Genomic DNA, 15,343 nt, shown 5'->3' on the forward strand with positions numbered 1-15,343 from the left:
GAAATATGAAGTTCATGGGGTAATAGGACACCCATGAAGTTGGAGTGTGTAGTTGAAATTTCGGATATAAGTTAGGAGGGTTTTAGACCATTTTCTTCTTTCTTTCTTAAATTTCGTGTTGAATCAAACTAACTCACATAAAATAAAACCGAGGGAGTAATACATTCTACCAAACTATCCGAACGAGTTTTACGCAATGCAAAGAGAGGCTCCAAAGCTAGTAGGTGTCTGACACCAATTTTTTTTTCTTGACAAAAGCAATTTAGGCGGCTCCTTAGTCTCTGACAACTTAAATAAAATTAATAGATTAACTTTTGTGCATTCGTGTTTTAATAGGAGAGAACTAATGAATATTTTTATTTTATTACACTTTTACTTTAACTTAACTGATATTAATGATGTGAGACTTATTTTTATCTCACCAATCACAAGTTGGTGAACCCAAAATTTTATACCTAGGTCCACAAAAATTTGAATTTACTTGTGACATTTTTTAAAAAAAGTATAGGGAACTAATCGATTCATTCTATCACTATAACAAAATGAGCATAATAAAGAGTGTTAAAATAGGAAAAAGGGTACGATATATCTTTTAATTTTGTCATTTAGAGCTGATATACTCCTCGTTATGAAAGTGGCTCATAATATATCCCTACTTATATACAAATGGCTCACATATACCCTTTTCCTCTAACGGAAATGAAAATAATTAATTTTCGTTGAATTTTTATTTTATTATTTTAAAAAAAATATAATCCCATATGAATATATTTAATCCTACTCAAACATTTTTTTTTGTTTCAATGACTAATTTAGATTTATTATTTTGTTGGTCAAATTTATTTATGTTTCACTAATATTCTTGTAAAACTTATTATAGATGACCAAATTTGTTTCTTCAAATACAAAAATTAAATTACAATATAGACAAAAAAAATAGTTTTAAATTATAATATAGCCACAAAAAAATAGTTTTAAATTTTTATCTTGACACTAAGGAATGAAAGAAAAAAATAAAATAAAAATAAGAAACACAAATAATTATAATCAAAGAAGTCAAAAAAATAATTTATGTATGAAAAAAGATTAAAATATACCTTGAACTTTGCTAGAAGAATCATATATACCCCTAAATAATTTTTAAGAAAATTAAAAGTAAAAAATATAAATTTAAAACTATTTTTTTCACTTCCGTTAAATGAAGGATATATGTGAGCTCATTTTGTAACGGTAGGGGCATATGTGAGCCGTTTGTATAACAGTAAGGGTATATATGCTCACTTTCATAACAATGGACATATCAGCTCCAAATAGCAAAGTTGAGGGGTATATCAAGCCCTTTTTCCGTTAAAATATACATCGACATTTGTTAATTGACATAGCTCATTCAACATTGGTATAAACTTTAGTGACATTTGCAAAGAATACTAATTTCCTCTATATTTAATAGCAATCAAGCTATTACTATTAATTAATTAGTGTTAAAAATTATTTTGATACGGTGTATTTTAACCGTACTTTTGCACAGAGGGTACAATTATCATTTGGGTTTGGCTTTTGTTTGAATTGTTATAATTTTTAGCAGGAGATCTAGAAGCTAGTGTTTGTAGCTCTCACATGTGCATCACTATCATATAAGTGAAGATTGTGGACCTGAAATATACATTTAGCAATTCTTCTCTTTTCTCACAACTGTCAATTAATTAAAATTTGTTTCAATTATCACGTTTAACCACTTAATTGAAATAGTCAATAAAATTTATCATATGATCAAAATACGTTTCGAAACAAATGGAAGATGTGATACGGGATTTTCAATAGATCATAATTTGTCAAATAAACAGATCGAGATAAATTTGAATTGAGTTAATAAATAATTAATTGATATACATGGATGGAGAGTGATGGGTAAGTACACAAATAGCTACTTTACGGTTCATCTTGAAAACTAATCACTATCATGAGATTTCAAATTTCACAAATGAAAGTCAACGATATCGTTGTGGAATAACCGTACCTCTTATTATCTATGCAATTTAAAACTCCATAATGACAATAACTCTTTTTCGATTACAAAATTAAAAAGTAGTTAGCTTGTTCTATTACTATGAAATAATTAAGGTCAAGATGAGTTAAATATTGGATCATAGTTAAATCTATATATTGAACTCTTGCCAAATTTTAATTTCATTATATTTTCAAAATTTTTTTATGTAAAAATATTATTGAAAATTTGAAAACTCTAGTTGGTTGCCCTATTTTTTTTTGTAGAAGGTGCTTGAGGTACTCGAAGAAGTATAAATCAAATAGAAGGGTCTGTTCATAAATCAATAAAAAATTATTTATCTAATTTGGTTCGAGATGAGTAACAAGGTTTGTCTTACTATAATGGACATGAGAATCCCTCTTGAAGGGGAAGAATCAGTTCAGATAGTCATTTTTGTCCTTCACGTCAATCCTACAAATCTTTTATTCAGCTTCATTTATATTAGACTTAAACGCGTTATAACTATCTAACTTATCTGATAGCTAGCTAGGGCTTTTTCTTTATTGATTTGTTATAATTTATTTAATTACCTAATAATTTTCTCTCTATTTGTTATAGCTTAGAGTTGAACAAAATATATCAAAGAAAAATAAAAAAATACTTTAACATGGTTTTTAATTTGTAGATGGATTGCATTGAACAAGTCAAAATGAATTAACAAATGTATCATTAACCCATCCAATTTTGAAAGAGTTTGTGCGTGTGATTAGTTTTATTGTCACCTCCATTTAACTTGTATACTCATTATTTTTCCAAAGAGTATAACTGGTGACCAACATATATATAACTTCAAATAAAATTGCACCTCCTCTAAGTTTAAATCAAAGTGAGTGTTCTTGGAAAAGATTGAAAATAGTGATAAATACCATTATATTATTGTCAAATAAGTTAAATTTGTGGTTGTATTCACAAATAGAGATTATTAAGATTTGTTCTTTATAATATATAAAATTTATATTTTAAATTAGAGTTCATAAGGTAAAATTGAGTATTAAATCATATGTCGAATAGCCGAAATTCCAAGAATAAATTGTTGTTTCTAGACAAAAAATTTATTCACATTAATTTCATATAAAAAAAACTTAAAAGTACAATATTATGTGTGTTGAAAAAAGGGAAAATTGTACATAATGACAAACTATTAATTCAAATTAAATGGTATAACCACACTTTGATTTAATTGTGCCCTGTAGCAAATTGTTTGTCAGTCGCCACTCTCCCTCAAACTCTCGCTCGCCACTCTCCCTCTGTCTCTCGCCTCTCTCGCTTTATACAAACAGAAATGTGTAAATTGCGTTTATGTTTGTATAAAGCGAGAGAAAATTGTATACAATGTATAATTTATGTTTGTATCAAGCGAGAGAGAGAACGATATTTGATATACAAACGTTTTATTTCGATTCAATTGTATACAAATTCAAATTTTATACAGATATAGAAACACATAAAATTAAATTGAGAGACTCTCAACGATTTATACAAACGAGAGGCTGACAACAATTTATACAAATGGTCTGCCAGCGAAATTATACAAATCTGAAGAGGAGCCAGCGAATTATACAATTGCTTCTTTTGTATATATGTATAGCGAAATAGCCTAGTCATAGCATGTTTGCTATGAAGCGCAATTATGCAAATTTTGTTATAGCATACAAATATGAATTTTGTGTTGCTATATGTGAAAGTTGCTCTTAAAAAAACCGAAATTGGCCTAAGCAATTAGCTAGGTCAAACTTCAGATAAAAATATGACTTGATAAAATCACTCTTCAAACAAAATATGTTAATTTTTTTTTGCCAAACTTCGTATTGCAATTTTTTTACAACTTCAGCCTCGTATGTCCAAAGTACTAACTCCAAAATTAGTATATTTTCCAAAAAGGAATAATATATCAATTTCAACTACAACTTAAATGACGATATCAAAACCATATATTTGTACGCTGTTTCCCCATATTCCAGTGTATGAATGAAAGACAAAATGCAAGTAGTAGTATTTGGAAACAAATAATGTGAAAATTGTACATAAAATAATATATGAAGCACATCGATCAATCATTCTTTGTTTCTGTTGTCTTACATAAAGTTAGACGTGGAAAAGAAGCAATATGGCAGGTGAATATATAGTATAGTAATTATTATTAATATGACAGATTTCAAATTTACAGTGAACATTTTAAAAAGGGGGGTTGGTCCCCCTACCAAAAATTGTGATATATGTTTCTTTGTATCTTTATTGATTATTAAATCTATCGATCAGAAATTTGAGGATAGAAGTGACTAATTCTTTTGTTTCTATTTTGTTGGATGTTTTTGATGTTCCATCCATCCTCTATCCTCTCTTACACATAAATGTGGGGGTTCAATCATGTGTTAGATTATTAAAATTCGAAGAACGAGTTATATATGTGTTGTGCACATGCCTTAGTTAAGTTTAAAAGGGGGAACTTTCAAAAACAACAAATATTTAGTGTTAAATAGGATTTCTTAGCTACAATTTCATTAATTACGATTCATAGCTATACTTTGGTTTGCTATGCATTTGTATTCTTTCACGGATTTTGGAGAAAAAAATACAACAAACTGATTTGTATCGAAATGAATATATATTAGGAGGAAAGAGGAGACCGAGATTGAGAGAGGGAGGAGAGAGGATTGTATTTTGTATTGTATTGTATTATGTATTTATTTAATGCATACCTGTTTTGTATTCTATGTCAATTGTATTCGAAATACAACAAATACAATTGTATTCATTCTCTCTTTGATTGGATATAATTGATACATAATACATTTGACAGAGAGGATGAATGTACATTAAAAATATCAATATAGCTTTTTTGAATACAATTGATATAAAATACAAAACTCTAACATATATTTAGTTGAATACAATTGCTACATAATACCTTTGTATGGATTCCTTCTTATTGGGGGTGGGGGGGTGGGGGGAGGCAAGGGAGAGAGTTTGCTATGTATACAACAACATATAGTGATTTTTTGTTTAAACTATAATTATTTTTCATAAAAATATTGACATTTTTACCTTGTTACATAATTTCCTTTTAAGTTAGATGCAAAAAATTGACTGAAGTTTAGGTATATGTCTGTGTTATGTTCTATCAAAATTATAGTTTGCTTGATGTCACACTGGTTAATTTAATTTTGCAAGTTAATTGCTTCGGAAACAACTTCAGACGTAGACTTTGGTAATTTTTGTATGAACTATGAACTTGTGAAGATCAAATATGAAACATTCTACGCGCAATTTGATATGACTTATCAAGATCAACTTCAGATATACTTTACTAAAATTTTGACATTGGCAAAACTGAAGATAAATAATGACTTGTCACAGCCAACTTTAAACACTTTTTACTAAAGATATGGCCTGTGCAAGGCTTTAAACATATATGGCTTGCTAATGTCAATTTTGGACTCTCTCTTTTTACTGAAAAAAATGTGACTTTAGTTTGCCAATTTCAGACATGTTTGACTGAGAGTATGGCCTTATAACAAGATCAAACTTTAAATATTTTTGTCTAAAATTATAGCTTTGCAGGACCACACTTCACAGACACTTTTGTTTGAAATTGGAGTTCCACTTATGCTACTGATCAATTTGACTTAGACTCATAGTGCCTACTTTTACTTATGCTACTTTTATATATTTTTTACTCATCATATATCAATCTAATTTATTTATTTTTGTCTAAAATCAATTCATAATATATGAATATATAGAGATTTATACTAATATATTAAATCATGATTTTATTTTATTTTTTTGAAGTGGAAAAAAAAAACTGGGACACACGAGTGCAAATAATTATTTGAGTACTGAAAATCCAAAGGTGATTCTTTTGATGATGTTGAACCTGACAGAGTTGATTCAACCGCCCCTGATTTTAATTCTGATAATACAAAGAAAAAGAGAAAATTTTTACGACAGAGGTCCAACCAATTATAGTTGTGTAACCCTCCATTAATTAATTGATACTTGGATAATGTGTCTATTTCTTTACCTTTTTACCATCTCTCTCCTATTCACCTTTCTTTTCATTCATTTTCTTATTTTCTTATTCCTAATAAATATTTTTTAACTTCATTTTATTAAGATGTTGATATATTGAATAAAATAATTAATAAATATTTTTTTATCACAATAACTACAAACATTTTTAGGACTGAGTAATTAAAATACTCATATCATTCAATATTTTTAATAATATCAAATTAACTAAAAAATATTTAGTGTTTTCTCAATTACTAGCACCTAAAAAAAACAAATTAATTCAAATTTAGTTTTTCATATTTTTTTTAATTCTGTTTTAGTTCATATATTTATAGTCATTCTCTTAACAGAGAGTATCCGTTATTTTTCTTTATTTAAGTTATAATTTTTTAAAATACTTAATAGAAAACGTTGGGAAATATATATTATAACTGAATGTACGTAAAGACATGAAAAATGAATTCTAATAATATTAAGGCTGAATGATATTATTATTATTATTATATTATTATTATTATTAATATTAATATTATTATTATTATTATTATTATATAATGAGTAGTTAATTTAAAATTATATGGAACCAATTGATTTTTGAAAATAAATTAAGCATTGTAAGTTTTAATTTAAAAGACTTAAATTTCGTTCTGTGACCCGCCTCATTTGTATAAATTTTTTAAAAACGTTTATGAGTGCCACTCCCTGTCCTGTTCTATCTTGTTGTCATTCTTATATTTAAATATGGTTATGGTGAAAGAAAAAGTATGTGTAATTTCAAAATAAGATAAAAAATCAAAACAAAAATAATCTTATAAATTACATATAAATTGATTTGATAACTAATATTTATATATTAAACAAAAAATTTGAAGATTTCACAGAACGAAGTTTATATATGAACTAAAACATAATATTTTTTCATGTGCAAAATAAAATAAAATCATAACTATAAATATATGAACTAAAAACAGAATTAAAAAAAATATGGAAAAAAATTGAATTAATTTTTTTTTTTAGGTGCTAGTAATGAGAAAACACTAAATATTTTTGAGTTAATTTGATATTATTAAAAATATTGAATGATATGAGTATTTTAAATACTCAATCCTAAAAACGCTTTTAGTTATTGTGATAAAAATGTTTATTAATTCTTTTATTCAATATATCAACATTTTAAGAAAATGAAGTTAAAAAATATTTATTAGTAGTAAGAAAATAAGAAAATGAATGAAAAGAAGGATGAGTAGGAGAGAGATGGTAAAAATGTAAAGAAGTAGACACATTATCCAAGTGTCAATTAATCAATGGAGGGTCACACAACTATTGTTGGTTGAGCCTCTACCATTGTAAAATTTTTCAGAAAAAGAGTAGCTTCTCATCTCTGACAACAACAACTGAAGGGGGAGAAAATATTAACCAGATATGTATATTTTATATGTCTCAATTTATGTAATGTACGTAGTTTCACAATATAAAATTTAAGAAAGAAGGAATTTTGAAATTTGTGATCTTGAATACGTTATAAATGTTTGTAAATCATTTCATTTATGATCTAATGGATATTTGAAAATTGAATTGTTATTAATCATAGAAATGTGTAGTTCTTTTTTAAATGAACTAAAAAAGAAATTAAGTTATATAAATTGGGAGACATAGTGAGTACCATATACTCACTCTGTCCCTTTTGGTTGTCATGATTTTCTTTTTTAGAGTTTTTTTTTTGGTTTCCCACCCGATGTCCGGAGCCCACATTGGAGCTCCGACTAAATTCGGATCGCGCTCTGCAGGGCCTTTTCGGAGGTGACACTCCCAAAATGATTTTCTCCATACCCAGGGCTCGAACCCGAGACCTCTGGTTAAGGGTGAAACACTCCCACCAGTGCACTACAACCCATATTGGTTCTTTTTTAGAGTTAAACAACAAGAATTTTGACTAACATTTTACAATGTATTTTTTCATCATATTAATATGCAATAAATTGTAATTTATAGTACTTTTCGTATAGTTTTTGAATAGCTAAATTTTTAGTTTGAAATATCGAATTAATGTAATCTAATTTAACTTTAAAAATTAGTCAAATTGATTTTCAAAAAACGCAACATGACAACTAAAAGAGACGGAGAGAGTAATATTATTCTATCCATTTCAATTTGTTTGTCATATTTTGACTTGACATAGAATTTAAGAAAGTAAATAAGACTTTAACTCTTGTGGTTATATATCAAAGATCTATCAAATGAATCAGAATAATTTTTAATTTTATGATTTAATATGTCATATGAAAGGTTGAAATTAAAAAATCATCTAAAAAATAAAATAAGACAAATAAATTAAAATGGAGGTATTATATCTTTATACTGCTATATACAAGTACAGCAGCAACACGGATTTTTATCAAGAGAACACACATATGTGTATGTATATATACACACCAAATTGGTACTATTAATTATTACTATCATGCTTTAATTCGTTGAAGACGCACGAGATAAAGTAAATAATTTTTTGTTTTCTTCAACCTTTAAATTTTTGAATAAGATGATAATTACACACTTTAATATGATATTGCAACAAGCATAGATCTAAGTTTGGCTTATTATCGCCATCTATTATCAAAAAGAATTTCTACAAACTTGACCCATAAAAGAAGGGTGGTGGGAGAGGAGATGTTAGGAATATTAATTAGTGTTATCTAAGAAATTTTAGGCACGAACATGCACATAATAATGCAACATTATACATGCCCGTGGCAAAATTATAGCCTAAAAAATCGGACATGTGAATTCGTGCATAAAATTAGATATTTTATGTATATAATATTGACACTAACGCTATTAGAAGGCAAAATAGTGCGCAATTAATTGAATGTTGAGTTGTTCATCTAAAGCCTAGAAGACTAGGGATCAAATGTCACTTAATACTTATTTTTCTTCTTTTTCATGTTATAAAAATCTTAAATTCGTCTCTGCTTAAAATACGTTATATATTATATGTATCCACGAAGCATTAGGAAATTAAGTTCGTATTATTGGGGCCCAATAGTGATTTTAAAGCTCTATAAATGTTGAGAAAAGAACTTAATTATAATCAAGGCTTGAAGCAAAACTCTGACTTTCCTGAGGTTGAACAAGTGAAATCTACCCTAATGGTTCACAAAAGACATTATAGTTACATGCATATATCATTACAACAAAAATTAACTTTTAGCGATAATAAATATACACATTAACAAAGAGTGTTAAAGTCTTTACCAGTATTAGTTAATTGTTATTAGATTCAATATATATTTTAGAGATACTTACAAAGAATGTTATAATAATTGCCTCTAAATATATATATTTAACTATATTTAAGTTATTACCTTTTAAGTAGATCTTTTTATGTAACCTATATACCTTAGGGATAAAGTTGTTCCCTACTTCCCTTCCCGTACTCATCAATTTGTATTGGTTATTATATTAGACAGAGAATGTATATAAGTAATAAATTTGATGAGAATTAATCACTAGGCATATATTTCACTTCTTTAAAGTTCCTTTTGAAACTAGCTTAGCAGCTTTAATTTTCACATTATAAACAAAAGTGGTCCATATATATAACTAAAGCTGAAACCAATAACATAAACAAGAAAGTATAATGCATGCTATATATATCTAATAAATTATAAAGAGATGACTAATTGCCTAGCTAGTAATATAACTCAAGCTAGAGAATGTCCTTCTATAATGAACAGATAAAATTATTTATTTATTTATTATTATTGTTATAGTAAAACCATAAACAAATCCCACAAAATAGGACACTTCACAATCACACACAGACAGTTTTACTAGACTCTCTGAATATGACACAATATATAGCCATAAAATACTTAGACAATGACTTTTTTTAGTAGCTCAAAACTACTAAAAAGTCTATAAAAAAGAACCAAATTTATGGTCTAGCTAGTAAATTGCATGTGATGAAGAGAACTAGCTAGAAAACCATAGCACACTAGTAGTAACAATATATTTATATAAAGCACACAATTTGTTTTTCCCCTTGGGAAAATTAGGTTCAAATATTTCCTCCTCCTCCTGAGGTGTTTTGATCATTCCAAGGAAAATAGCTTCCTCCTCCTCCTCCATGATGATCATATCCCATTCTTCTACTAATTGCCATGTTATGAAGTGTTGATCCAATATTTTCTTCTTCATGATGATGAGAACCAATTAATGGTGGTGACACATCATTGCAATTTGAAGCATAGCGCATTAAATCCGCCTTCGCCGCGTCGAGCTCCTTCTCAAGGCGCTCGACCTGGCGTTGGAGGAAAGTTATTGCGCTAACACAACCATAAACGGGGTCCCTCACTCTGGCCTCCGCCTCGTAGGCCAGAGTGTTGACCGCGTCCTCCCTCTGATCAGGGAGGACTTCGTTCAAAAGCTTGGTCACATTGCTAGCCCCAAAAATTTTGTGGACATTGGCAAATTTGTGTGGCTCCTCAGGTGGGAAATGAGGTGCAAAAATGCAACCAGGAAGACATTTTCTCCTAAGGAATTTGCAAGCAGCACAAGGGGAGTTGTAGCAGCTAGATGAAGCCATATAAGCTGCAAACAAGCTAAGGTTAATCATCAAGTAATTAATTTTAGCTCTTCTTTTAATAAAACATATATGAATTTTTTTTTATACTATTAATTACTACAAAAATTGAAATTATGTCATGACTAACCTAATTTCATAATTTTCTCCTACTCATGGATATATTTTCTTGAAATTCTTTGTGTAAAAATAATAAAATCTTGTATAACACATTTAAGATTTAGAAAAGAAATGAGGAGAAAATATCTTTTAATTATTCTAGTTTGAATCAAAAGAGTAGATCACAAAAAAGGAGGAGAAATACCTTGAGAAAATTAATTATTTTATGAAATCACTTAGATAAAAGCATGTTGGATAATAAAAACAATGATTTAGAAAAGAAATGAGGAGAAAATATCTTTTAATTATTCTGGTAATTTCAATAAAAGAGTAATTAAATCACAAAAAAAAGGAGGAGAAAATACCTTGAGCAAATTAATTATGTTACGAAATATAATCACTTAGATTAAAGCATGTTTGATAAATAAACGATGACTTCATGCTTAAATTATAAATATTTCTGACAATTTTCTGATAAACAAATCTTGATCTTCTTGTTGTTAGTCTTATTTTTCTTTTTTAATGACTAAGAAGGAACTCTGCATGCTTTCTTCAAATTTATAAGTATCAAGAATTTGTCTTATCTATATCATCGATCCTGCAGCTACTGCACAAACACTAGAATGATCAGGTTGATTTCTCAAATTGTCACTCATCTAACAGTTATTAAGTCAGAAAATCACATTTATCGTAGATTGTAATTTTCAACAAAAAACATAAATAAATTCAGGAATAATAATTATTAGTTGAGTGACCAGAAATCAACTCAGATAATCAAACTCTACTTGGATTTGTTTGAATTGAGTTATAAGTAATGAGAAGCAAAGTAAGCATATGTAAGATCTGAAAAATGTAGTTCCGGATGCATTTTGTAAATGTAAATAAAAGAACAAGTAAACCCTAGATCAAGAACTATATATGACATGTATATAGTAAGGTATTTAATGAACTTTTATCTAAACCTTTAAAGAAAAAAAAAGGTATAGTCTAGCAACTAAATTTAGTTAACAAATAAAAATAACACAGAACAAATACAAATTGAATTAAAACATTTGTGAGTACTTTACCTATATGTGTGAACTAGGTTTAATTCTATGATAAGAAGAATGAAAAAGGGAAGTACCTTTTTTTTTTCTGAGAGAATTTGTTATAACAAAAGTAGTAACATAAAAAAGAAAGTTGTTTACCACTAGTATTGATATTGATGAATTGAAGCCAACTCAAAAGGGAAACCCTAGTTGCAATGAAGGGAAACTTGGCAAAATCCAATATACAAAAAAGTTGTTGATGATAGCTAGAGAGAAAGGGTAAGGAGGCAAAGAGCATAATTTAGTGATGGAGAAGGAATGAAGGCAAAAGACAAAAAGACAATATAATAATAATAAATGGTAGGGGGGTACATAAAACATTATGATAAAAAAGATGACTATGACTCTCTTTCGAATATTATTAATAATAATAATATCAAAAGATGACTATGACCTTGTTTCCCCATTTAATTTTACCTTCTACCCCTTCATTTCCTCTTGCTTAAAGAGAAAAATATGTATTATTGCTCTTGGCAAATGTCTAGGTTATTGTTTACAAATTTGGTTAGAAAACAATGGCAGAGATCAAAGGGAGTTCATATAAGGTAAAGATATATTTATTTTTTTTATATATAAATTATTGAATTTCTTAGATATATATAAGGAAAAACTATAATTTAAAATTTATTTTAGATCACAAATTCATCAAGTTTGAAGTGTGAAACACTAAATGTTGAGAATGTGGTGAATTGAAACAATTATCTCGCTTGTATACACTATGGCAAAAATAGCTTATAACAGTAATAAATATATACATTAACAAAGAGTGCTAAAGCTTTTATCGACATTAGTTAATTGTCATTGGATCCAATATCACTATAGGCTTTAGGGACATTTATAAAGAGTGCTAACTGCCGCTAAAAAAATCATATTTGCTGACAATTAAGCTATTGTCATTAATTAATTGCCACTAAAAATTAATTTTGATGTAGATGTTTTCCTTTCTATTTTATTAAGGTTGATAAGGTAAGACCTAGCACCTTTACATGTATTTATATGTGAGATTTTTTATTTTTTGAATAAAATTATCCAATATCCAGTAGTATAAGTTTGCTGGAAAAAAAACCATAGCCACCAAGGATCTATTTGAGTATATGTGTTCACTTCTTTATTATTGTTATTTTTGGAGTATTATATAGGGGAAACTAATTAATAAAAAATATATTTTGTTATGTTCAAAAAAGGGTGCTATTAGTAGTCTAAAATCAATATTTTTTTAGGATTATGATATCATGTCTGATCTTTATACTCTATACCACCTCTATTATTAGGTCATACTCAGTGCGCATGGTCAACTCATTCTTCAATTGACTCTTTTAAATCCAATATTATACTCCCTCTGCCTATTTTATTTGTTCATGTTTAAATTAACACACTTATTAATAACAAAAATAGAATAATAATTTTACTATATATATCACCCTTATAAGTTATTTCACTCGTTGAAAAATGAATTGAAATTAATAAGTACTTAATAATAAGGCATAAAATATTAAATTATCTCTTGATTTCTTAAACTAGCTAGACAAGTAAAAATGAACATTGATATTTATAATATAGTAGATAAGTAAAAATGAACTGAGAGAGTACTAATATTACTCTTTTCTTGATCGTTAATGCAGGTGATAAGTAAAAAATGATAAATTAACGCTTGATTTTCTAAACTAGACAATTAAAACTGAATATCTATTATTTATAATATAGTAGATAAGCAAAAGTGAACTGGGGGAGTACTAATATTATTACTCTTTTCTTGGTTGTTAATGGTGACCATTATCTAGTCATATGGTTATTTTAACATGTGATCAGTAAGAGATTTGGTAATTAAGATATATAGATAATAATAATAATAATAATAATAATAATATATATATGATCAATTTTTTAAATTTAATACTCACTGATCATACACACAGAGAATAATGGAGACCTAAAAGTTGCTCTTGATAGACTTGAGAACAATTATTCTTTTCCTACTCATAAGGAAAGGTCAACCATATCTATCTAGACTATAAGGAACACAGAAATTAATGAACTATCTAAGTTACATCTATTGATTATAAAAAGATTTTATGTAATTTATATAGCTAGTTATTTACTCTTTTAGGAGTAAATTCTTTTTTAACTAGGAGTGATTTTTCTTAACCCTTTTTTGTATATAAAAATTAAAACCAAAAGTGGAGGGGAATAAATTAAAGTGGAAGAGAGAAAGATAAAAAAGATAGTGAAAATAATAGTGGTGCATATATATGATATGATATAAAATATAAAATAACGTTAACATTTGGCTAAGTGAGTGCTTTTTATATATGCTGTAAAGGGCGTGATGTTTATTAAATTAAAATTAGTAGTGGATTAATCAACTTTTAAATGTTGATCTTGACGATAGAATTTGTTTGCACCAACAATAAAAAAAAATCGCATCATAATTAATCATTCAGATATCACTATAATTTCTCCATTCATTAATATTGACCGTATTTATTACGATTAGACATTATCATCATCAACTATCATATAATTTTACGTTTTCGATCTTTGGTATTCTGTTAAAATCACTATATATGGGTATAGTGTTGAAGAATTATTTTGTGACAAATGACGTTTTACTTTTTTACGTATGAAACTGTGGAGGAATAGGGAATGATGTCACTTATAATCGAATTTTGTGACATATTCTTGGATCACTAACAGACGACACTTTTTAATACTTTTTGCAGAGAATCGTTATTACTATTACTTATATGGTAACACTACTTTAGTCAGCTTGACATAGCAGAAAAAAATATTAAATTTTGGATAATTAATGGATTTGAAATCTATATATAAAATTTGCATGAAATAACTAATTAATTGAGTTATCTTTACCAAAAAAAATACTTCTAAAATAAAAAGGAGTGCCATAAAAGAACAGTTTGCCACCAATTACATCATATAGAGACATAATCCAAATTGGAATATATAAGTTCTATTGTATAAATATAAGATAATTAGAGTTAAATATTGTTTTTCTTATCTCATTTCAAGTGGTATATATTTTTCTCAATTTTTTTTTAATCAATCAAATACCATCACATAAATTGAAACAATGAAAAGAAGTGTTAGCCTGTTAAAAATGTATGATATATTAAAACTGCATTAATCATATGGACTATGATCGTATTTTATAAATTATGAGTTTAAGTTATACTCATGTTAGTTGTATAAAAAATCACTATCATATCTCCCCAAATATATCTACATTTAAAACGTTGTTATCATAAAAACAGACTTATTACCTGCATACAACAACAGTCAATATGTAAAGGTGATCGATCTAATAATATAAAAATTTCTTATACTGATCGTTCGTGTATATACTAGTAAGATGATAGTTTAAATAAAAACACGTGCTTTACCATCCGGTTCCATCTCAAAACGTTACACAAATGAAACTGAATTACCAGATCGCTAAGCTTTTCTCATTTTCGACATATAGGGAAAACAACTAAAAATTATTCTATACGTAAATTA

General features: G+C 27.5%; 1 protein-coding gene across 1 annotated transcript; it reads right to left on the minus strand.

Annotated features, from left to right (window-relative positions):
- Positions 1 to 9,838: 9,838 nt before the first annotated feature.
- LOC102606304 (protein LATERAL ORGAN BOUNDARIES-like) lies at positions 9,839 to 12,210 on the minus strand. Its single transcript, XM_006347427.2, has 2 exons — positions 11,930 to 12,210; positions 9,839 to 10,651 (listed from the first exon to the last, which is right to left on the minus strand). The coding sequence occupies exons 1-2, from the start codon at positions 12,066 to 12,068 to the stop codon at positions 10,119 to 10,121; spliced, it is 672 nt and encodes a 223-aa protein (XP_006347489.2). The 5' UTR covers positions 12,069 to 12,210; the 3' UTR covers positions 9,839 to 10,118.
- Between the last annotated feature and the right edge of the window lie 3,133 nt (positions 12,211 to 15,343).

The sequence above is a fragment of the Solanum tuberosum genome, unplaced genomic scaffold (genome assembly GCF_000226075.1).
Source record: "Solanum tuberosum cultivar DM 1-3 516 R44 unplaced genomic scaffold, SolTub_3.0 scf00087, whole genome shotgun sequence".
In the NCBI taxonomy this organism is placed as follows: Eukaryota; Viridiplantae; Streptophyta; class Magnoliopsida; order Solanales; family Solanaceae; genus Solanum; species Solanum tuberosum.

What these genes read in the sequence shown, in the direction of transcription:
- LOC102606304 (XM_006347427.2), bottom strand. Translation starts at nt 12,068, where the DNA reads ATGCTCTTTGCCTCCTTACCCTTTCTCTCTAGCTATCATCAACAACTT. An exon ending in CATCAATATCAATACTAGTG is followed by an intron (nt 10,652 to 11,929) that starts GTAAACAACTTT and finishes GCTTGTTTGCAG; the next exon opens with CTTATATGGCTTCATCTAGC.